Genomic DNA, 24,381 nt, shown 5'->3' on the forward strand with positions numbered 1-24,381 from the left:
TAAACCACCAAGGTGTTACTCAAAATGAAGATGTTTATTGAATAGTAATGCAGAAAAGCACATAATGCAAATGTGGGTCTGACTTAAAGAGCCTAAAATATGGCTTTTGGGCAATTTATTCCATATTAACTGTGGACAATTCTTTGTACGGTGGACCTGGGAACCCTGAAGACCCGTGACACCACACGGTAGGACAGAGCGTGGGCCAGCCAGTACACGTAGATCAGGACCTCCAGCCATGGCCCTGTTCCCTCTTTAGCAGCTCCTGCAGGGCCCACATAACCTTCTTGCTCAACCTTAAGTCCTGAATGAGTTCTGACTCCACATCCAACCATAAGCACAGGATGGGAACATTCCTGTCCAACCTGTCCATGCTTATGGGACAGCCACTCTGGAACACAATAGAAAACAAACATTTTAGACATAAATGTGGGCATAGAAAAGAAAAAGACCGCTTTAACTGTGATGTAAGCATCATGAAAAAATGTTGAAATTTTTTTGGTTTGAACAAATTTATTGACACTAATAACAAAAAAAACAATCATGACAATCACAACAGCAATCAAGCACATTCACAATATTATATTCCAATATGATGTTATTAACAGCAAACACAATGTGAGGGTTTGAACAACCCTTCTCGAAAATCCTATTTGCAATCAAGCATATTCACAATTTCATTATATGATATCTTTGTTAGTGTCAATAGATCTGTCCAAGCCAAAGTCGATTGTCTTTTTTGGTCTGAACAAATCCCTTGACACCAACAACAGAAAACAATCATGACCAAACAACAGCAATCAAGCACCTTTTTTATATCCAATGACAACTCTTTTGAATTAAATTCCTTATGAACTAAGGTTTTTGGGTCGTACAGGGAAGTTTGGTGACGATATTATGTCAGCTACAGGGTCAGGTGGACTGTTCTTGTGTTTGTTTACTTTTCGTCATGTCACACATTCAAGACCCCTACTATGTGTCATAAAATGGCATTAAGATACTAATAAGTAGATTGCCATTTATGTCTACACAAACATAGGGTATTATGTGAACGTGCATTGTATGTTAACTCTTACTGTATTTGACCGAACGGGTCATTTTTTTACTGAGTGTACGTACCTTGTAAAGGTGAATCAGCACTACATAGCGCCGAAGCTGTCTTCAGTATAGCACATTTCTCCTCCGTTGATTGGAGACACGGAAAAGATGATGAGCTTTCAGGCAATCGGTAATAACACAGCTGTAGCGGGCATTTTTAACGTTGCACGAAATCTCCAACTGACACACTAGAGGTTGAGACTCGAGTTGTTTACATGTGACGTAGGCCTATACGTCACTAAGGTCTACAGCCAATTAATATTACCGCCATCTCCTGGACAGGGGTGGAACCTTGCAAGTCTTGTCCAAACCTTTTCCACTTTGCACTCCACTCGATGAGGGCACTCCTCTATCGAGGGACCTCACTGGAGGGTTCTCGGGGCCGAGTGAGAGAAATGGGATTGGGCCCTTGACTGTAAATTGTAGTGAAAAACGTGCCCTATATATACTGCGAAGTAACGCCGTAAGACTTAGTTCTGGATTGGCTTTGCGTGTACCTGAATAGGACGAACTACCCAAGTTTCGAATAGGATGGAGAAATTTTACATGCAATCAAATTTGTCTCTGAGCCATAGATATTCATAGAAAGAGCCATATATGGCTCGCGAGCCATAGGTTCCCGACCCCTGATTTAGCCGTTAGCATCACTTTTTAGCATCTACCCATTAGCATAACGCATTGACATTACCCATTAGCATAATTTGTAAATATGAAGTTGTTACAATATAGCCATTCCCAAAATTTTTGGGCATGAAGAAGTTAGCATTGCCCACAGTGTTTACAGCTAGCTTGTGCTAATACTTGGGCTGGCTGTACCAGCCCAACCCATTGCGGACAGTGTTTACAGCGAGCTTGCGCTAATACTTGGGCTGGCTGTGCCAGCCCAACTCGTCACCAATAGTTTCTAGAGCTAGCATGAGTAAGCATAGCTTCAACCACTCATCGCTAATATTTGGGCTGGCTATGCCAGCCCAACACCTTGCTAGCTGCACACATAGCTGTTAGCATCCTTTGGCTAGCATCCACTCTTTGGAATTCACCATTTACCCATGGTTAAAAGTAATGTGGGTCGGGCCCCCTCAAGCCATCCTGGACAGTCCCTGCTTAGTCCCTACTAACCTCTGAAAAAGCCCTCGTTTCCATGACTACCCATAGAAATGAATGGGAAGGGAGATTCTCAAAACCCATTATAATAATAATAATAATTTCCTTTGTATTGTCATTCTTTGTAACAATGTACACAGAACGAAATGTCGATACACCTGACCCGTTGTAGCGAGTCGGTGCAGCCGCAGCCAGAGGGCGCCGCCATTATACCAATTAGGTATGTCTCGGTCGAGGCGCGAACCAGCGACCTCCCAGTCTCAAAGCCGGCACACTACCATCTAGGCTACTGAGCATAGGGACATTTTTGGGGCCCCCGGAGACTCGTATCGATAAACTGTATTGTCGCAGAAGAGTCCTGATTCGGCCGGAATTTTTGGTATATGAATCGTTGGGCTACTCCAAAAGCTCTGGGAGGAGAAGCCCGTCAAAATTCGGCGGAAGAAGATAGATATAATAAAAAGATCTCGAGGGATTATAATAGTTGTGATTGCTTCAGCAAGGCACAACTACATTGCCAAGTGCTGTAAGCACAGGGCAATGTAGTTGTGCCTTGCTGGAGCAATCACAACTAATTAAATATTAAGATTCTATAAAACAACTACATGTCTGTTCTTTATTCAACTGATTTGAATACTTTTCAGAAAAGTTAAAATTCTTGACATACAACTGTGTGTAAAGTATCGGAAATAGTTACTTTTACTATTAAGTAATTCAGTTATCTGCTCAGTCTCTTTTGGAAGAAGTAGTGAATAACTATTACTAAGTACTTTGTTGAAGTAGCGTGCCCAGTGAAACATTTAATAATACGTTACGACCAATAAACAAGAAAATAATTGTCCGACCATACACTTACTGGGATCATAGGAGTACCAATAATAATAAAACATTTGGGAGGGGAGAAAAAAAAATTAACCAATTCCAAATTGTGTGCTAATGTCAAATTAGCCGCGGCTAGTTAGCTTAGCGGCTAAAGAAGTAAAAGACGGGAGTAGGATAGGATGTAAACTGCCAGCCCGCTTACCAGTTACTTCTTCGGCTTTCACGCGGTCCCCGTGAGCTTGGCCTCCTGCCGGTGGACCGGTGGTAGAAAGTTCTGTGGCGGGACTGCCCTGCATAACTAAACCAGGGACTGCCGCCATTGTGTCCACTTCGCGTTTCCTCTTGCAACCCTCTGCCCCTCCTCACACCTTCCAGATCTGTGTGGGCTTCCGTAGACAACCGTAATACTCAAATAAAAATTGAACGGTGTTTGGAAATTTATTTAGGATGTACAGTAATACCGTACTTTTCGTTTTTCTAATCAGCGGCGGGCAACCATTTGGAGTCGGGCTGCATTGGTTTAAAATACGTGACCACGGGCCTATACAATATGCATTTATGAATAAATATACATGCATGCTATATATATATATTTTATATATATATATATATATATATATATATATATATATATATATATATATATATATATATATATATATATATATATATATATATATCATCAGCTGTACTGCTTATCCTTATTAGGGTCGCGGGGGGGCTGGAGCCCATCCCAGCCATCTCCGGGCAGTGGGCAGGGGACACCCTGAACTGGTTGCCAGCCAATCGCAGGGCACACGTGGACAGACAACTCACTCGCTCAGTCACACCTAGGGCCAATTTGAAAAATGTATGTCTTTGGAATGTGGGAGGAAACCGGAGTGCCCGGAGGAAACCCACGCAAGCACGGGGAGAACATACAAACTTTGCACAGTAAGGCCGGTAGCTGGATTTGAACCCGCGCAGGAGGTTCGCACGACCTCAGAACTGTGCCGCACACGTGCTAACCACTGCGCCGCTGTGCTGCCCATATACCGTAAATTCCGGACTATAGAGCGCACCTGATTATAAGCCGCACCCACCACATTTAAAGAGGAAAACCGATTTTGTACTTACACAAGCCGCACCTGTATATAAGCCGCATGCGCTCACATAAACACAAAATTTACCCAAACCGGACTTTAAGTCCCGCGATTGAAACTGAATGTCCTTCATTAAAGTACACAGTCCAAAAATCACAGCCGGCAAAATGAGCGGAAAATGATACCGGTACTTAAGGTTTGATGCAGACCTGCAGAGTCCGGGTCCCATTGAAAGTAATGCAAAGAAAAAAGTGTGTATTTCCAAAGGTAAGAGTGGGAAAAACATATATCCACTATCTCGCGTCCACAAGCACGTCTCACCTTTACACCACTTCCCGTCAGCCCCCGTTTTTTTCGCCCCTTCTTATTGATTCGCCCGTGCAAAACATATCATAATAAGTCTCTAAAATAAATACATTACAAAAATATACAGTTGCAAATACATATTTTACATGGTTAGACATATTTACAAAGAAAGACGGTACACAGAGAGAGTTTTCAAAGCTTTAATAATAATGATATAACTTTCATCCCAAACGGTGCCTGACAGGGCAGTTAATGGTAGCAACACGCTAGCAACACGCTCGTAACACAGTAAACGGGTCTGTTAAAAAAAACATACCGTACTTGTAAAAAATAAGGTAAACCGTCCTCATCTTCCTCCTTAGAACTGAAGCCATCAAAGTCGTCATCCGCAGTGTCGGAAAGAAACTTTGTCATATAAACGTCGTCCCACGCTCCCATCCACTCCTGATTCTGTGCCCTCCTCTCCGTCATGCAGCAGACCAGCTTTTCGGAACCCGTTGGTGATGGTGGATTTTTTGATGTGCCTTTCTTTTTGCATTTTGCATGATGATGGTATGTTAACGCTAATTTAATTTGTGCACAAGCCAAGAAGTTGCAGTCTTCTTCGGCGCATATATTCCACCAGTCTAAATCGTACTTTTTGTTCTTGAGCTCCGTTAGAAAAATTACATAAATTGGCCGCATCAACGAATATGCCGCAGGGTTGAACGTTTGGGAAAAAAGTAGCGGCTTATAGTCCGGAATTTACATATATTTATATATTTATATATACAGCTTGGCATGGCCAGTCTGTTCTCTGAGAGTGTTCCTCCGTACAATCTGAGCAGCTTCATGTAGATCCTTCTTCAGATGGGATACAAAGTCAGAGTAGCTGACAACAGCATCATTGGTACTAGCATGTTGAAACATGCCATCGACAGGGAGACGAGGGATCCTCCCAAACACTAGGTAGAACGATGCAAACCCTGTTGTCTCATGCTCTGTGCAGTTGTAGCAGAAGGTGAGCTGCTGCAGCATTTGTGGCCACTTTGCTTTGGGCTAAGGGGGAAGGGTTCTGATCATATCTCCCAATGTTCTGTTAAATCGTTCTGCGATACCATTTCCCAGGGGGTGGTATGGAGTCGTATGGGATTTCTGCACCCCAGCCATCTTTAGAAGTTCTTTGATCAGTTTGCTCTCAAAATTGGCTCCCTGATCAGAGTGGATACGCCGAGGGAAACCATAGACAAGAAAGAAATCCTGCCACAGACGGCGAGCAACTTGTTTGGCGGTTTGATTCCTGCAAGGGAAGGCGTGCACCTTTTTGGAGATATGATCAGTCATGACCAGGACATCTACAGACTTGTTCTCTTGCTCAGCAGTCCAAAAGTCTATAGAGATAAACTCCATAGGCTCAGAGGTGACCATGTTCTTGAGTGGTGCACGGTTGTGTGGTTCCGGTGTTTTCCCTACTATACAACGCTGAGAGGATTTAACATAGTTCACAACATCACGTTCCATGCCATTCCAGAAGAATCGTTGCCTCACCAGAGACAAGTCAAGTCAAGTCAAGTCATTTTTATTTGTACAGCCCTTAATCACAATAAGTCTCTAAGGGCTTCAACAAAGTACGGTTTTGGCCTTGGTGTCCTGCCGAGTCAAGGAAACAGTGGAGGACTTTCTGCTTCAATGAGTCAGGCAACACAAACTGGAAGATTTTCTTGGCCATGCAAGGATATTTCCTTATTTTGTAGAGCATGCCATTCTGTATGGTGAGTCTGCTCCAATGCTTCAGTAGTTTCATCACACTAGGCGACTCGACAGCTCTCTCAAGCCTGGTAGGTCTCTTGTGTCAATGCACAAAGTACATTGTTCTGCTTATTGTGTTGTCGTGTTCTTGTAGACCAACAAGCTCTGTGGGAGTGCCGTTGAGTGATCTTCCTTCTGCAGAAGATTGAAGTTAGCATCCGTTCCCATCACTTGACCCACGCCGCCAGTGGACTCAGCACTGAGGACAGCAGCAACTTCTTCTGATGTCACAGAACCATTCGTGCCTGGTGGAACTGCCCTTTTTACTGACTCATCTGAAGTCCCAGCACTCTTGTCTACAAGAGCGTGACAATTGTTGGATACTCTGAACACCTCTTGCAGAGTACTGTTGTTCACCCCGTTGACCTGGTCCAACAGTGAGGTATAGAGCTCGGTAACAAGGCGATGACCCACACATGACCGTACAAATGGTTCACGGGTCAGAGCGTCGGCTACAATATTCTTTGGGCCGGGAATGTACTTCAGGTCAAAATTGTATGCAGCTAGCTTCGCTACCCACCGCTGTTCACACGCATCAAGTCTTGGTTTGGTCAAAATGTATGTCAGCGGGTTTTTGTCAATCCACGTGGTGAAGATTCTTCCTTTCAACCAATGGCTGAATTTATCACATACTGCCCATTTCAAGGCAAGAAATTCGAGCCGGTGTGCAGGGTAGTTGAGCTGGGAGCGAGAGAGCATTTTACTTGCAAAGGCGACTGGTCTGGCTACTTTTCCACCAGGTGGCAGCTGTGACAGGACTGCTCCAATCCCATCGAAGGATCCGTCGACAGCCAGAATAAACGGCGCATCAAAATCTGGGTGGGCCAGAGTGACACCTGTCACGAGGTCATGTTTCAGTGTTTCAAACGCGTTCTGGCATGCATCGGACCAATCAGCAGGAGTCAGCTTCACTTGACCTTTCCTCACTAGTTTGCGGCCTCTCTTGCGCTTATGCTGGGCACCAGATTCAGATGTGAGCCTGAACAGAGGTTTTGCCTTTGCAAAACATGCCTCAATGAAGCTTTTGTAATACATCACCATGCCTAGAAAATATCTGATTTTACTAGGGCACGGCGTCTTACCGTCAGACTCCATTAGGTCAGCGACTTGTAGGTCATTCATCGCTCTCACCTTCTCGGGGTCAGTCCGAATTCCATCATCACTGATGACATGCCCAAGAAATTTCACGGTCCGTCTGAGAAAAAAACACTTTTTGGGTGCGAGCTTGAGGTTGTGTTCCTTGAGGCGAGTAAACGCCATCTGCAGGCGTTGGAGTGCAACTTCCTCTGTAGGGGCAAACACCATCAGATCGTCGAGGTAACATAATAGGCTCATGAAATTCTGATCACTGAATATCGACATCATCATCCTCATAAATGTTGCTGGGCTGTTGCAAAGTCCCTGAGGGAGCCGGTTGTACTCGTGAAGCCTGAAGGGTGATGAGAATGCCGTGTACTTTTTGTCATCAGGGTACAAGGGGACATTGTAGTACCCTGACGTCAGGTCCATCGTGGAGAAAAAGGCATTTCCCCCAAGTGCGGCCAAAACATCAGCTTGATGCGGTAGTGGGTAGGCATTCTTTATGGTTCTCGCATTAAGCCTTCTGAAATCAGTACATACCCTGAGTTCTCCATTCTGCTTCCATATGAGAACAAGCGCAGATGCATAGTCGCTAGTCCACTTCTGAATAATTCCTTTCTCTTCCATTTTGTTCAGGTTCGTCCTTAGTTTTTCATACTGACTTGGTTCTATGCGTCTGTAGGGTAGACGGAACGGCTTATCATCAACAAGGTGGATACGATGTACAAACTCTTCGGCCTCTCCACAGTCCATCTTATGGCGAGAACAGATTGACTCGAATTGTTCGATGATATGAAGGAGCTTGTGTTTACAATGCAGCGAAACCTCGCAAGACAGCGGGTCAATGGCTTGTACAGTAAGTGAGGCAACTGCCAAGTCCCTGCTGCAGCAATTCCCTGACATGGTGAGTTACACGGCCGATAACGATGTCATTGTAGGCTGCGGTGGACATCAAGTTTTTCCCAGAGAGATGTACGACATTCATGTCACCGTTTACGGATGCAAAATGATAATGCCAGTAATGGTTGTGCCAGGCCATACAGAACAGATGATCCTTGGCAGCAATGCCATCAAACATATTTTGACTCAATTGATTTGTGTTGTGTTAATGTAACCGCGGTGTACCTGTCCCACCAAAGACCCACATTCACGCTGGACTGGATGATGAGGTTTTTATTACAGTTGCTGCAACTGCAAAAGAATGAGTCACAACACGTGGTAAGCTTCTCTGCTGGCTTTGATCTCTTTGATCGGTTGGCAGCTCGTTGTAGACTGCCAAAAACATATCAAAGAGCTTTCTTTTCAGTTTACATAAAAGACATTTTAGAATATCAACCATCACAATGCATTTTTACATCCATTTTAACAAGATACTTTTAACAAGAGATCGTATAGTGTTTATTTTTAACGTTTACAATGAATTCAACATATTTTTCTTTAAACTGAATTTTAACCAACATCATCCTTTTTATATATATGAGAAAATAGAAATGATAACAGTAATGAGTATACAAACAGGTACAATTTATCTGCAAGTGAATGAGCCACAACCGTGGTAAGCTTCTCTGCTTTGATCTCTATAAGGGGAATTAGTATTTTAGCACAACGTGCAACGTCCGGCAAAACTAACATAAAAGGCGACAGAAACAAAACGAAAATAAATCTAAACAGCTTGACAACATCAATCACATTACTGTGTATGTTGAGAGATTTGTCAGCTGTGGTTTTAATGTTTAAAATTAACTTTTTGCGAAGCACCAAAAGATCGTGTCTCACTGTTGGCAGCTCGTTGAAGATTGCCAAAAACCCCCACCTTCCTGTCGCAAAGTCTAAAGCCAAACCAAACCTAACCACATACCAGCAGGTGGCACTGTTGGACTCATCATTGCAGGACACCTATACAGAAACTATACAACATATTTCAGCAGGAATTTCAATAAAACAAAATTTATTATTACACCCTTTACGTATATATATATATATATATATATATATATATATATATATATATATATATATATATATATATATATATATATATATATATATATATATATATATATGGATGGATGGATGGATGGTTGGATAGATAGATAGATAGATAGATAGATAGATAGATAGATAGATAGATAGATAGATAGATAGATAAATAGATAGATACTTTATTCATCCCTGTAGGGAAATTCACACTTCCAGCAGTCTACCCCGTTGTTTATTAACAGATTAACATGATGCCCTAGGGGTGCTTGTAGCGGAGTCCAAAAGTTCGACATCCCTGCGGCAGATGGAAAACTTTTCTTTGTGAAAATCCAGGGATACACCACCTCGTGTTAGCAAGTCCGCCCAGCAAGTCTGCCTCCTCTCTGATTCCCCCCGGCTTTCGTGTCTCTGTTTAGCGGCGTTGAAGCCGGACAGCTCCGGGTAGCTCCGGGTGGCTACACATTAGCGTCCGGAATGCTAAACGTGAGCCACGTTTCCGCAAAACACAGCAACTGCGCTCCCTGTGCGCTTCGATGTTTTCCACCAGCACTCGATGATCTTATTTGGTCGTGAGTTTGCATTTACCATGATTACGGATGGTACCGAAGACTTATAACGCCGCTAGCCGCTTCGCTAGCTTCGCTAGCTTCGCTAGCTTCGCTAGCTTCAGCTCTTATTCCACGATAGGCCCCTTCATCACGCCGGCACGAGAATTCTTCAAGGCAAGGAGTTGAAATTCCTTGAATACATGCATTTTTTTGTGCGCTAAAACCCATGTCCCATAGGATAGAAGTAATCCATAGTGTAGTTGTCAAAACGGGAAGAAAAAAAACACAGAAGATAGGAGCAGACAATATAACAATAGGGCAGCTGCTGGAAAAGGCAGCCGCTCGTGGCAGCTTTATATATATATATATATATATATATATATATATATATATATATATATATATATATATATATATATATATATATATATATATATATATATATATATATATATTAGGGTGGAGCTTATGTGACCAATTTTTTTTAATTTCATGTATTCTTTTATCTTACCCCACAAAAATGTTCCACTTCCACCAAAAACTACGCTGCAAAAGTTTCAGTCATGTAAGTTTATATTTACAGATAGCTCAATCACTGTATTAATTGGGATTAGCGCCCATTAAGCTGGTTACACCCAAAATAATTATGGCTTAGTAGAAGAAGAAAAACTCAGTTCTTTATGAGAGTCTTTTTACAGCTGTCGGGAATAGTTTTGCAGTGTTTTTCAGCAATTTGCAGCAGATGCTGCAGATCAGTTTCATCTTTTGTGATATGACCACAGTATTCCTGAATTAGCGCCACACCTCGTTATGCAAGATCATTGACCACACTGACTGCCTGAATAGTTTCCAAAGCTTGTTTGAAGTCATCCAGTGATTCACATTCCTGTGGTTCAACATCAAGATAGCCAACAGGAAGGTTAATGATTTTGAAGAAAGTGCTAGATCGCGAGGACACAAAGTCTTCTAGACATTTGCTAGTAACAGTGTCTAAATCTACAAATATCCTCTTTTGAAAATCCTGTTCAGCAGTTTCATCTATGTTGTCCTTATTTTTCATTGCAGCCACCATGAGTTGTTTCATTGATGCACTGACTTGATTGTCAAACAAAGCGAGTGTAACCATTTCTGGTGTTAGATACCACAGGGATTGGACATTTTCTGAAGGGCAGCCTTAGATATTGCAGCATTTATGTTTGAATATTCCACAAAAGACTTTAAAAGCTGCAAATCAGTGCGAGGGGCACTTGCAGCAAGAGGTGCCATGATTCAGGCCTTCACGTGGATCCTTAGTGTGAAGAAACACACCCGTTTCTTCCCTTTGCTCTTTGAACCAACAAAACTCTTTGTCTTCTGGAATGTTCATAATGTTGAGAGCATTAGCATGAGCAATGTCAAAGAAGTCATCAAGTTCTTCTTTGAACACATTTTCCTTTCACTGCCACTGCGGAAGAGGCCCTGAGGGGGTTGCAATTCCAAGTGTTGATAAAGAAAGAAACCAAGAGCCATGCAAACTGATGGTAGCTTACTTCCAGTTAGTTCAGACACATAAGTACCAAGCAGATTGTTCATGGGAGGGGGGGGGGGATTTTTTAAGGGTTATTGTTCTGTCTTCTTTATTCATTATCCATTATCCGTTATCGGTCAGTTCATAATACGCTGCAAAGCCTAGAAGCCGAGACACTTACTCTTAGCCAAAAGGTCCTAGCCTTAAAGCCTTGCTGCGATCATTGCGAATGCACCGTTCCCGGAGGTACTGCAATACCGGGCCGATGCGTGGAGTGGACAGAGCAAGCTCTTATTCCATCTCCGGATTGCAAAAATCAATGATCATGGCTGCGAACCACAGTCCGGATTGCAAAAATCATGGGAAGGGGTTTGGGGTTTTTAAGGGTTATTGTTCTATCTTCGTTGTTCATTATCCATTATCCGTTATCGGTCAGTTCATAATACGCTACAAAGCCTAGGAGCCGGGACACTTGCTCTCAGCCAAAAGGCCAAGCTAAGGTCCTAGCCCTAAAGCCTTGCTGCGATCATTGCGAATGCACCGTGCCCGGAGGTACTGCAATACCAGGCCGATGTGTGGAGTGGACAGAGCTAGCTCTTATTCCATCTCCGGATTGCAAAAATCAACTACATGTCGAAGGCCTGCACTGTCACAGGCGTCAGCTGGCGAATGCCAACATATTTAGTTTCTCAAAATCATATGACTTCTACATGTGCGGAATGTTTATTGTGCCATATGTTATACTCTAGAACACTAGGGATTTTTTTGGTTTGAACAAATTTATTGACACTAAAAACAGAAAACAATCATGACAATCTCAACAGCAATTAAGCACATTCACAATATTATATTCCAGTATTACGTTTTTAACAGCAAACACAAAGTGAGGTTTGAACAAACCTTCTCGAAAATCAAACATATTCACAATTTCATTATATAACATCTTTGTTAGTGTCAATAGATCCGTCCAGGCCAAAGTCGATTGTCCTCGGTCTGAACAAATCCACTGACACCAACAGCAGCAAAACACAGCCATCAAGCATATTCACAATTTTTTTATATTTGACAATATGACGTGACGATATGACGTTTTAACATTTTTTCCTGACATTTTCAACATCAATTAAACAATTTCAGAGTTATTTTCTTTTAACAGTAGTTAACCAGCGTGTAAAAGGCAATACTATTGTGCAAGGGCATAGCTCTGCCATCCCACCCTCCCAAGCAGCATTCTTCCAGTCCTCTGTGTGGGTCCTTTCCCTTCTGCGTGGGTCCTCTCCCTTCTGGGTTCCACAACCCAGGCCGTTGCTGCCGGGACTCCCACAGTGTAGCTCCGGCTCCCCCCTCCGGGTGGGTGCAGACGAGTCTTCTTTATGGCTGCGTCCTAGGCCCGCCGCTCGCAGATTGTATGGTATCTGCAGCCATTTGGAGCACAGCCACGGGGGGGATCTGCCTGCACCTCCATACCAGCAGGTTTCTGGAGGTCCAGATGGCGTCCTTGATGGCGGCGAGAGTGAGCCAGTCCCTGGCAAAGTCGTTCCGAGGCCTCCTCGACCGACTCACCCCGTAAAGCACGTACTGTGCATCAGGGACCTCTCCTGCTGGCAAGTCCGGGAACTTTCCTAGTTGTTCGGCCATTGTCCACAAGACCTGGGCAGCGCTGCACTCACAAAAAAGGTGCCTCACCGACTCCTGGGCGCCACAGCCAGGTCGAGGGCACGTCGAAGTCGCTGACATTCCTCGGTGGTGCATTACAGCTCTGACTGGGAGAACTTCATGAGCCACCATCCATGACAAGTCTCATAGTCTGTTTGGGAGGGCAGGATGATTGACGTTGCTCCAAACCGTTGTGGATTCGCCAAACGCAAGCCCCCGCACAGGGCTTACTGTAGCTCGCTCTTGCACAATAGCAATAAGGGCCCTGTGGTTTTGTAAAGTGTGACATTCTTGTGTTTCCAAATCAAACTTCTTCAAAAAATCCCGAATAAAGAGATGTGTTGGTGGCAAGTTAAACGAAACTGGAATCAAACGATTGTCTGGTACAAGCTTTAGCTTCCGCAAATATGAGCCCATCCAAAAACGGGTCATTGCTTGACTTTTCGGGTTGTTGGGTGGGCCCACAGCGTTTTGGAAGTGGAGAGAGACATATTTGCTTCCCAGGAAAAGCTGGAGGTCAGGCACTCCTTTCCCCCCTTTTTCCTTTTTCTTTTTCATTGTATCTCTTTTTATCCTTTCCCACTTTGAGCCCCAGACAAAGCGAAAGATGGCTCGGTCCAGTTGTAACAGCACGTTTCTTTTAGGCATAAAATTAAAACTGATTGACAAAAGCATTGGGAGGATGATCGCTTTGATGATTAGGACCTTCCCCTCTATTGTCAGTTTTCTTAGTGACCAAAAAACAAGTTTTTGCTTAACTTTCCTTGTCACATCATCCCAGTTGGTCTCGCCTCCTCCATCCGCATTGAATTTTATCCCTAGGATTTTCTGGTCTGTCTTTAACACCGTCAGCGGGAGTCCTGCCTTTTCTGTCTCTTTCCACATTCCATAAAACTTCACTTGTGATTTTTCTCTATTTAGCCTTGACCCAGACGCCCTCCCAAACAGGTCAGTCAAGTCAAGGGCTCTTTCAACAGATGCGCGGTCAGTACACAAAATATTAAAATCATCCATGTACAAAACACACTTGGTAATTTGTCCCCCACTTCCAGGGATATTGATGCCTTCGACAAATCTATCTTTTCTTAACATTTGTGCCAAAGGTTCAATGCAAAGAACATAGAGAAGGGGAGACATAGGGCAACCTTGACGTACACCGCAGTTGATCTCGATTGCTTCCGATAAATTCCCGTTAATCATGAATTTGCTGTAGATGTCTCGGTATAGCAGTCCTACCCACTTGATGTATTTTTGGGGAAAACCACATTTTTTCAATACCCTGAAGAGGTATTGGTGCGAGACTCGATCAAAGGCTTTTTCAAAGTCTAGGTTTAGGACCGCTAGTCGCATGTTTCTGTCTCTTGCATAACAAATGGTGTCACGGATCAGCATGAGACTGTCGCTGATCTTCCTTCCCACAATGGCACAGGTTTGGTCTGGATCAACCAAGTCTCCCAAGACAACAGACATTCGTGTTGCTAGAAGCTTGCTGAAAATTTTACAGTCCACGTTTAAAAGCGTTATGGGTCGCCAGTTTTTTAAGTCAATTTTGTCTCCTTTTTTGTGCAATAGAGTAACTATCCCTATTCTGAAACTGTCTGGCATATGGTCTCGACTGGAAAATTCGTTAAAAATAGTTAACAGATCTGGTGCTAAAATATCCCAAAAAGTCCGGTAAAATTCGAGGTTGAGTCCGTCCTCCCCGGGTGATTTGCCTTTTTTCATAGTCTTTATGCAATCATTCAGTTGGTCTTGGGTAAAGTCCGATGTTAAAAAGGGGTCTTGACGCACTGATCTTGAAATATGATCTAATACATGCCCCATTTCATTCTCATGTTTCTTTCTTTTCAAATAATTTTTTGTAGTAGTCTTCGACCAATCTAGTTATTTCACTACTTTCCTTTGTTATTTGCCCGTTTTCGTTTTGAAGTTTAAAAATCCCCTCATTTTTGCCCATAATTTTTTTTAAAAAGTAGCGTGTACATTTTTCCCCTTCTTCTATTTCTCTTTCTCTGCTTCTTATTATGATGCATTTGCTCTTTATTTCCGCCAAAGCGTTTAGTTCTTGTTTGGTCTCTTTGATTTCATCATTAAAGTCCATCCCCTTTTCTGTTAGGATGAAATAGCGTTGGAGTCTTCTTTGTAGTCCCGACATGCGTTTCATCTCTTTAAGTTTCTTGTTTTTCCCTGCATTTTTAAAAAAGGTCTGTGTTCGTTTCTTTGTCATTTCCCACCATTGTGCTCGTGAATCATACGAGTCTTGAAGGGTCTGCTAGTCTTTGTACAGCTCCCTGTATTGTGCGGCTAGAGCCTCATCCTCCAGCAGGGAGCAGTTTAACTTCCACAAACCCTTCCCAACAGTCATACCTGAAGGAAATGAGAAAGAGCAGGACAGTAGCAAGTGATCCGAAAAAAAAACTGGAATTAATCTTGCATCACTCTGTGCTAAACCCCTCGTAAATATGTAGTCTATTCGAGAGGCTCTGGCATTGTCACTACTGAACCAGGTGAAGCCCTCCTCTCCTGGATGTATGGATTTGAAACAGTCCACCAGTTTAAATGTCCGGCACATGTCTTGTAATAAAGTTGATGTTTTATCTACTTTAAACTCCTCATCGTTCCTCTTTCTATCCTTCCTACTTAGGATGCAATTAAAATCTCCTCCCACGATTAGTGGTTGATGGCCTAGCATATGCGACTGGATGTCCTCTAAAAGTTCGTACCTGAGTTGTCTGTCGGCATGGCCGTATATGTTAATGAGGTTAAAATCATTCCCTATATAAGAAAGTCTTGCTAAGATTGCGCGTCCGTCTCTCATCACAGTACTCCCCTTTATGATGAGTTGAGGGTTGTTTATTAAAATGGCTACCCCATCGTTACGGTTTTCATTCGAGCCACTCCATAATGACGGATATGGCCAGATCTCTTCCCACTGTTTGTAATTTTTTAGAAAGGGGATGCAGCATTCCTGTAGTAAAAACACATCTGTTCTGATAGTTTTTAAGAACGATAAAACACTGTGAGCCTTAACCTTTGATCTCACACTTCTCACATTGATAGTAGAGAATGTAATGTTCATAATTGTTGTTAAAGTATTTAAACTAGTTAGACAAAACCGGGGGATCTGAGTCCATTCTTTGGTGATCATCGAGATCATCGAGAGTGTCACCTGTGTCAGACACATCACTTAAGAGTAGTACCTCATTTTGAGACTCACCGGGGAAAACTCTGGGACCCTCTGACTCTCTGTCTGTGGTTCCAGGTCTTCCCCTTTTTTCTGGGTTAGGGGGTGAGCCAGAGGACCTATCAAGGGGTCTCTTACTTCCTTGCCCACAAAGGGTCAGATTTTTTCCCTCCCCGACTTCCTCCGTCTCAACTTCATACAGTTCCCTTGTGGGCTTATTCACCGGCAATCGGCTTTCTTCTAAATCTCTTATCTTTGTTTCTGGTTTTTTCACCACTCCCAATTTTGTCTTACTTTTACTCCTCTTTCCAGTGCCCGTATGGGTTTTTGGAGAGTCATTCGCCTTTTCGATTTGTTTGTCTTCTCCAAATCCCGGCAATGGCGTAGCAAACAAATTTGCTAATTTGAACTCTCTTCCAGGCCCTTCCTGATTAATATGTGTTTTCGGAGTGGCAGTTGCTTTTTCTATTCGTTTGTCATGTCCAAATTCAGGTATTTTATGAGAAATCGAATTAGAATTTCCAGGTTCTTCCTGTTTCAATTTTGATTCTCTGGTCTCTGCTCCAGGGGTTTTGGTAGGTACATCTGTTTTTTCAATTTGTTTGTCTTGTCCAATTTCTTTGTGCATTTCTTGATCAATTTCATAAGGGTTATTGATCTATCTTCGTTATTCATTATCCATTATCCGTTATCGGTCAGTTCATAATACGCTACAAAGCCTAGGAGCCGGGACACTTACTCTCAGCCAAAAGGCCAAGCTAAGGTCCTAGCCCTAAAGCCTTGCTGCGATCATTGCGAATGCACCAATAGGGATTTTTTTGGTTTGAACAAATTTATTGACACTAAAAACAGAAAACAATCATGACAATCTCAACAGCAATTAAGCACATTCACAATATTATATTCCAATATTACGTTTTTAACAGCAAACACAAAGTGAGGTTTGAACAAACCTTCTCGAAAATCAAACATATTCACAATTTCATTATATAACATCTTTGTTAGTGTCAATAGATCCGTCCAGGCCAAAGTCGATTGTTCTCGGTCTGAACAAATCCACCGACACCAACAGCAGCAAAACACAGCCATCAAGCATATTCACAATTTTTTTATATTTGACAATATGACGTGACGATATCACGTTTTAACATTTTTTCCTGACATTTCCAACATCAATTAAACAATTTCAGAGTTATTTTCTTTTAACAGTAGTTAACCAGCGTGTAAAAGGCAATACTATTGTGCAAGGGCATAGCTCTGCCATCCCACCCTCCCAAGCAGCATTCTTCCAGTCCTCTGTGTGGGTCCTTTCCCTTCTGCGTGGGTCCTCTCCCTTCTGGGTTCCACAACCCAGGCCGTTGCTGCCGGGACTCCCACAGCGTAGCTCCGGCTCCCCCCTCCGGGTGGGTACAGACGAGTCTTCTTTATGGCTGCGTCCTAGGCCCGCCGCTCGCAGATTGTATGGTATCTGCAGCCATTTGGAGCACAGCCACGGGGGGGATCTGCCTGCACCTCCATACCAGCAGGTTTCTGGAGGTCCAGATGGCGTCCTTGATGGCGGCGAGAGTGAGCCAGTCCCTGGCAAAGTCGTTCCGATGTCTCCTCGACCGACTCACCCCGTAAAGCACGTACTGTGCATCAGGGACCTCTCCTGCTGGCAAGTCCGGGAACTTTCCTAGTTGTTCGGCCATTGTCCACAAGACCTTGGCAGCGCTGCACTCACAAAAAAGGTGCCTCACCGACTCCTGGGCGCCACAGCCAGGTCGAGGGCACGTCGAAGTCGCTGACATTCCTCGGTGGTGCATTACAGCTCTGACTGGGAGAACTTCATGAGCCACCATCCATGACAAGTCTCGTAGTCTGTTTGGGAGGGCAGGATGATTGACGTTGCTCCAAACCGTTGTGGAATCGCCAAACGCAAGCCCCCGCACAGGGCTTACTGTAGCTCGCTCTTGCACAATAGAAATAAGGGCCCTGTGGTTTTGTAAAGTGTGACATTCTTGTGTTTCCAAATCAAACTTCTTCAAAAAAGCCCGAATAAAGAGATGTGTTGGTGGCAAGTTAAACGAAACTGGAATCAAACGATTGTTTGGTACAAGCTTTAGCTTCCGCAAATATGAGCCCATCCAAAAACGGGTCATTGCTTGACTTTTCGGGTTGTTGGGTGGGCCCACAGCGTTTTGGAAGTGGAGAGAGACATATTTGCTTCCCAGGAAAAGCTGGAGGTCAGGCACTCCTTTCCCCCCTTTTTCCTTTTTCTTTTTCATTGTATCTCTTTTTATCCTTTCCCACTTTGAGCCCCAGACAAAGCGAAAGATGGCTCGGTCCATTTGTAACAGCACGTTTCTTTTAGGCATAAAAATTAAACTGATTGACAAAAGCATTGGGAGGATGATCGCTTTGATGATTAGGACCTTCCCCTCTATTGTCAGTTTTCTTAGTGACCAAAAAACAAGTTTTTGCTTAACTTTCCTTGTCACGTCATCCCAGTTGGTCTCGCCTCCTCCATCCGCATTGAATTTTACCCCTAGGATTTTCTGGTCTGTCTTTAACACCGTCAGCGGGAGTCCTGCCTTTTCTGTCTCTTTCCACATTCCATAAAACTTCACTTGCGATTTTTCTCTATTTAGCCTTGAGCCAGACGCCCTCCCAAACAGGTCAGTCAAGTCAAGGGCTCTTTCAACAGATGCGCGGTCAGTACACAAAATATTAAAATCATCCATGTACAAAACACACTTGGTAATTTGTCCCCCACTTCCTGGGATATTGATGCCTTCGACAAATCTATCTTTTCTTAACATTTGTGCCAAAGGTTCAATGCAAAGAACATAGAGAAGGGGAGACATAGGGCAACCTTGACGTACACCGCAGTTGATCTCGATTGCTTCCGATAAATTCCCGTTAATCATGAATTTGCTGTAGATGTCTCGGTATAGCAGTCCTACCCAATTGATGTATTTTTGGGGGAAACCACATTTTTGCAATACCCTGAAGAGGTATTGGTGCGAGACTCGATCAAAGGCTTTTTCAAAGTCTAGGTTTAGGACCGCTAGTCGCATGTTTCTGTCTCTTGCATAACAAATGGTGTCACGGATCAGCATGAGACTGTCGCTGATCTTCCTTCCCACAATGGCACAGGTTTGGTCTGGATCAACCAAGTCTCCCAAGACAACAGACATTCGTGTTGCTAGAAGCTTGCTGAAGATTTTACAGTCCACGTTTAAAAGCGTTATGGGTCGCCAGTTTTTTAAGTCAATTTTGTCTCCTTTTTTGTGCAATAGAGTAACTATCCCGATTCTGAAACTGTCCGGCATATGGTCTCGACTGGAAAATTCGTTAAAAACAGTTAACAGATCTGGTGCTAAAATATCCCAAAAAGTCCGGTAAAATTCGAGGTTGAGTCCGTCCTCCCCGGGTGATTTGCCTTTTTTCATAGTCTTTATGCAATCATTCAGTTGGTCTTGGGTAAAGTCCGATGTTAAAAAGGGGTCTTGACGCACTGATCTTGAAATATGATCTAATACATGCCCCATTTCATTCTCATATGTTTCTTTCTTTTCAAATAATTTTTTGTAGTAGTCTTCGACCAATCTGGTTATTTCACTACTTTCCTTTGTTATTTGCCCGTTTTCGTTTTGAAGTTTAAAAATCCCCTCATTTTTGCCCATAATTTTTTTAAAAAAGTAGCGTGTACATTTTTCCCCTTCTTCTATTTCTCTTTCTCTGCTTCTTATTATGATGCCTTTGCTCTTTATTTCCGCCAAAGCGTTTAGTTCTTGTTTGGTCTCTTTGATTTCATCATTAAAGTCCATCCCCTTTTCTGTTAGGATGAAATAGCGTTGGAGTCTTCGTTGTAGTCCCGACATGCGTTTCATCTCTTTGAGTTTCTTGTTTTTCCCTGCATTTTTAAAAAAGGTCTGTGTTCGTTTCTTTGTCATTTCCCACCATTGTGCTCGTGAATCATACGAGTCTTGAAGGGTCTGCCAGTCTTTGTACAGCTCCCTGTATTGTGCGGCTAGAGCCTCATCCTCCAGCAGGGAGCAGTTTAACTTCCACAAACCCTTCCCAACAGTCATACCTGAAGGAAATGAGAAAGAGCAGGACAGTAGCAAGTGAACCGAAAAAAAAACTGGAATTAATCTTGCATCACTCTGTGCTAAACCCCTCGTAAATATGTAGTCTATTCGAGAGGCTCTGGCATTGTCACTACTGAACCAGGTGAAGCCCTCCTCTCCTGGATGTATGGATTTGAAACAGTCCACCAGTTTAAATGTCCGGCACATGTCTTGTAATAAAGTTGATGTTTTATCTACTTTAAACTCCTCATCATTCCTCTTTCTATCCTTCCTACTTAAGATGCAATTAAAATCTCCTCCCACGATTAGTGGTTGATGGCCTAGCATATACGACTGGATGTCCTCTAAAAGTTCGTACCTGAGTTGTCTGTCGGCATGGCCGTATATGTTAATGAGGTTAAAATCATTCCCTATATAAGAAAGTCTTGCTAAGATTGCGCGTCCGTCTCTCATCACAGTACTCCCCTTTATGATGAGTTGAGGGTTGTTTATTAAAATGGCTACCCCATCGTTACGGTTTTCATTCGAGCCACTCCATAATGACGGATATGGCCAAATCTCTTCCCACTGTTTATAATTTTTTAGAAAGGGGATGCAGCATTCCTGTAGTAAAAACACATCCGTTCTGATAGTTTTTAAAAACGATAAAACACTGTGAGCCTTAACCTTTGATCTCACACTTCTTACATTGATAGTAGAGAATGTAATGTTCATAATTGTTGTAAAAGTATTTAAACTAGTTAGACAAAACTGGGGGATCTGAGTCCATTCTTTGGTGATCATCGAGATCATCGAGGGTGTCACCTGTGTCAGACACATCACTTAAGAGTAGTACCTCATTTTGAGACTCACCGGGGAAAACTCTGGGACCCTCTGACTCTCTGTCTGTGGTTCCAGGTCTTCCCCTTTTTTCTGGGTTAGGGGGTGAGCCAGAGGACCTATCAAGGGGTCTCTTACTTCCTTGCCCACTAAGGGTCAGGTTTTTTCCCTCCCCGACTTCCTCCGTCTCAACTTCATACAGTTCCCTTGTGGGCTTATTCACCGGCAATCGGCTTTCTTCTAAATCTCTTATCTTTGTTTCTGGTTTTTTCACCACTCCCAATTTTGTCTTACTTTTACTCCTCTTTCCAGTGCCCGTATGGGTTTTTGGAGAGTCATTCGCCTTTTCGATTTGTTTGTCTTCTCCAAATCCCGGCAATGGCGTAGCAAACAAATTTGCTAATTTGAACTCTCTTCCAGGCCCTTCCTGATTAATATGTGTTTTCGGAGTGGCAGTTGCTTTTTCTATTCGTTTGTCATGTCCAAATTCAGGTATTTTATGAGAAATCGAATTTGAATTTTCAGGTTCTTCCTGTTTCAATTTTGATTCTCTGGTCTCTGCTCCAGGGGTTTTGGTAGGTACATCTGTTTTTTCAATTTGTTTGTCTTGTCCAATTTCTTTGTGCATTTCTTGATCAATTTCATTGGGTATTTCCATAACTTTATTCATTTCCTGTTCATCTTCATTGGGTATTTCTATAACTTCATTAATTTCTTGTTCATTTCCATTTTGTATTTCCATGACTTTATTAATTTCATTGTCTTTGTTATCTTTATTCACTTCATTGTCTTTGTGACAATTATTCATTTCATTATCTATGTTGTCTGACATAATTTCATTGTCTTTGTTATCTTTATTCACCTCATTGTCTTTGTGACATTTATTCACTTCATTATCTATGTTGTCTGACATCATTTCATTGTCTTTGTTGTCTTTGTTAACTGCCTTCCTAGCTTTCAATTTGTTAGCAAACGAATTCGGGCAGTTTCTAAAGAGGTGATTCGTTTCTCCACAGAGATTGCATTTTCTGCTATTGCTACATTCCTCAAAGGAATGTCCAATTGTTCTGCACTTTCCACAAAAAATTCGATCACATACCTCAGCCAGATGCCCATGCTCACCACATTTGCGACAGAGTTTTGGTTGCCCTTGATAGTGGATAAAGCCACGGTTTTCCCCCAGGAATATAGTCGACGGAATTTGTTTCAGTCCCTGAAAGCCCTGAGGATCTTGCCGTAGTTGGACTGGTACCCTCCAGGCACCATTCCAATAGCCTTTCTCACACCTCACCTTCATAGCCTGGCCTTTTACTGAGCAGTATCTACTCAACCAATAACAGACGTCATCAGCACTGATCATTTCACTAAACATTCTAACAACGACAATTTTGTTAGTATTATCAGTCAGCTTCTCCACTGTAAATCCTGAAAACTGGGACCTCACTCCCTCAAAGCGATTCCAAAACTCTTGATAAAGAGCTGCCGTTTCAAAACTCACATCAAAGCCTTTGCCAGAAGTCAATTTTATGACAGCATATACCTCCTCCTTTTTAAACTTCAGAATCTTCTCAACAAACTTGTTAATAAAATCCGTCCTTGACATTCCCTCCGAAACTGCCACAACATCTTTGAGCAAGAATCTCACGCAGTTACGTCTCCGCCCGCCGGTATAATGCCCGGCCATGGCAGGACTCGGCTGCTTTACTTCTAACTACAGGAAGTGCAGAATTATTAGGCAAGTTGTATTTTTGAGGATTAATTTTATTATTGAACAACAACCATGTTCTTAATGAACCCAAAAGTCTCATTAATATCAAAGCTGAATATTTTGGAAGTTGGAGTGGGGCTTTTTTAGTTTTAGCTATTTTAGGAGGATATCTGTGTGTGCAGGTGACTATTACTGTGCATAATTATTAGGCAACTTAACAAAAAACAAATGTATACCCATTTCAATTATTTATTTTCATCAGGGAAACCAATATAACAGCTCAACATTCACAAATATACATTTCTGACATTCAAAAACAAAACAAAAACAAATCAGTGACCAATATAGCCACCTTTCTTTGCAAGGACACTCAAAAGCCTGCCATCCATGGATTCTGTCAGTGCTTTGATCTGTTACACGATCAACATTGCGTGCAGCAGCAACCACAGCCTCCCAGACACTGTTTAGAGAGGTGTACTGTTTTCCCTCCTTGTAAATCTCACATTTGATGAGGGACCACAGGTTCTCTATGGGGTTCAGATCAGGTGAACAAGGAGGCCATGTCATTAGTTTTTCTTCTTTTAGACCCTTTCTTGCCAGCCACGCTGTGGAGTACTTGGATGCGTGTGATGGAGCGTTGTCCTGCATGAAAATCATGTTTTTCTTGAAGGATGCGGACTTCTTCCTGTACCACTGCTTGAAGAAGGTGTCTTCCAGAAACTGGCAGTAGGACTGGGAGTTGAGCTCGAGTCCATCCTCAACCCGAAAAGGCCCCACAAGCTCATCTTTGATGATACCAGCCCATACCAGTACCCCACCTCCACCTTGCTGGCGTCTGAGGCAGACTGGAGCTCTCTGCCCTTTACCGATCCAGCCACGGGCCCATCCATCTGGCCCATCAAGACTCACTCTCATTTCATCAGTCCATAAAACCTTAGAAAAATCCGTCTTGAGATTTTTCTTGGCCCAGTCTTGACGTTTCAGCTTGTGTGTCTTGTTCAGTGGTGGTCGTTTTTCAGCCTTTCTTACCTTGGCCATGTCTCTGAGTATTGCACACCTTGTGCTTTTGGGCACTCCAGTGATGTTGCAGCTCTGAAATATGGCAAAACTGGTGGCAAGTGGCATCTTGGCAGTTGTACGCTTGACTTTTCTCAGTTCACGGGCAGTTATTTTGCGCCTTGGTTTTTCTACACGCTTCTTGCGACCCTGTTGACTATTTTGAATGTAACGCTTGATTGTTCGATGATCACGCTTCAGAAGCTTGGCAATTTTAAGAGTGCTGCATCCCTCTGCAAGATATCTCACTATTTTTGACTTTTCAGAGCCTGTCAAGTCCCTCTTCTGACCCATTTTGCCAAAGGAAAGGAAGTTGCCTAATAATTATGCACACCTGATATAGGGTGTTGATGTCATTAGACCACACCCCTTCTCATTACAGAGATGCACATCACCTGATATGCTTAATTGGTAGTAGGCTTTCGAGCCTATACAGCTTGGAGTAAGACAACATGCATAAAGAGGATGATGTGGTCAAAATACTCATTTGCCTAATAATTCTGCACTCCCTGTATGTTAAAATGGTTAGAATTGTAAAATTAATAATTAACAATACTCTTATAACCG

The 24,381-nt window shown here is 42.8% G+C and overlaps 1 protein-coding gene, 1 long non-coding RNA gene and 2 pseudogenes across 2 annotated transcripts in view; all 4 read right to left on the reverse strand.

The window, feature by feature from the left end:
• med1 (mediator complex subunit 1) overlaps positions 1-3,380 on the reverse strand; it is a 39,511-nt gene extending 36,131 nt beyond the window's left edge. The window contains exon 1 of the mRNA XM_088322908.1: positions 3,227-3,380. Within this exon, the coding sequence (XP_088179034.1) occupies positions 3,227-3,344 (118 nt within the window). The 5' untranslated portion in view covers positions 3,345-3,380. The remainder of the gene's footprint in view (positions 1-3,226) is intronic.
• Positions 16-2,672, reverse strand: LOC148346871 (uncharacterized). The gene is made up of 2 exons (XR_015847803.1): positions 1,120-2,672; positions 16-391 (listed from the first exon to the last, which is right to left on the reverse strand). It is a non-coding gene; the product is annotated as an uncharacterized LOC148346871 (long non-coding RNA).
• An 8,159-nt stretch (positions 3,381-11,539) lies between the features above and the next one.
• LOC148346872 (U2 spliceosomal RNA) lies at positions 11,540-11,817 on the reverse strand (annotated as a pseudogene).
• A 28-nt stretch (positions 11,818-11,845) lies between these two features.
• LOC148346873 (U2 spliceosomal RNA) lies at positions 11,846-11,974 on the reverse strand (annotated as a pseudogene).
• Positions 11,975-24,381: the final 12,407 nt, after the last annotated feature.

Source organism: Urocampus carinirostris, chromosome 19 (genome assembly GCF_059441175.1).
Source record: "Urocampus carinirostris isolate Australia breed hairy pipefish chromosome 19, RoL_Ucar_1.0, whole genome shotgun sequence".
NCBI lineage: Eukaryota > Metazoa > Chordata > Actinopteri > Syngnathiformes > Syngnathidae > Urocampus > Urocampus carinirostris.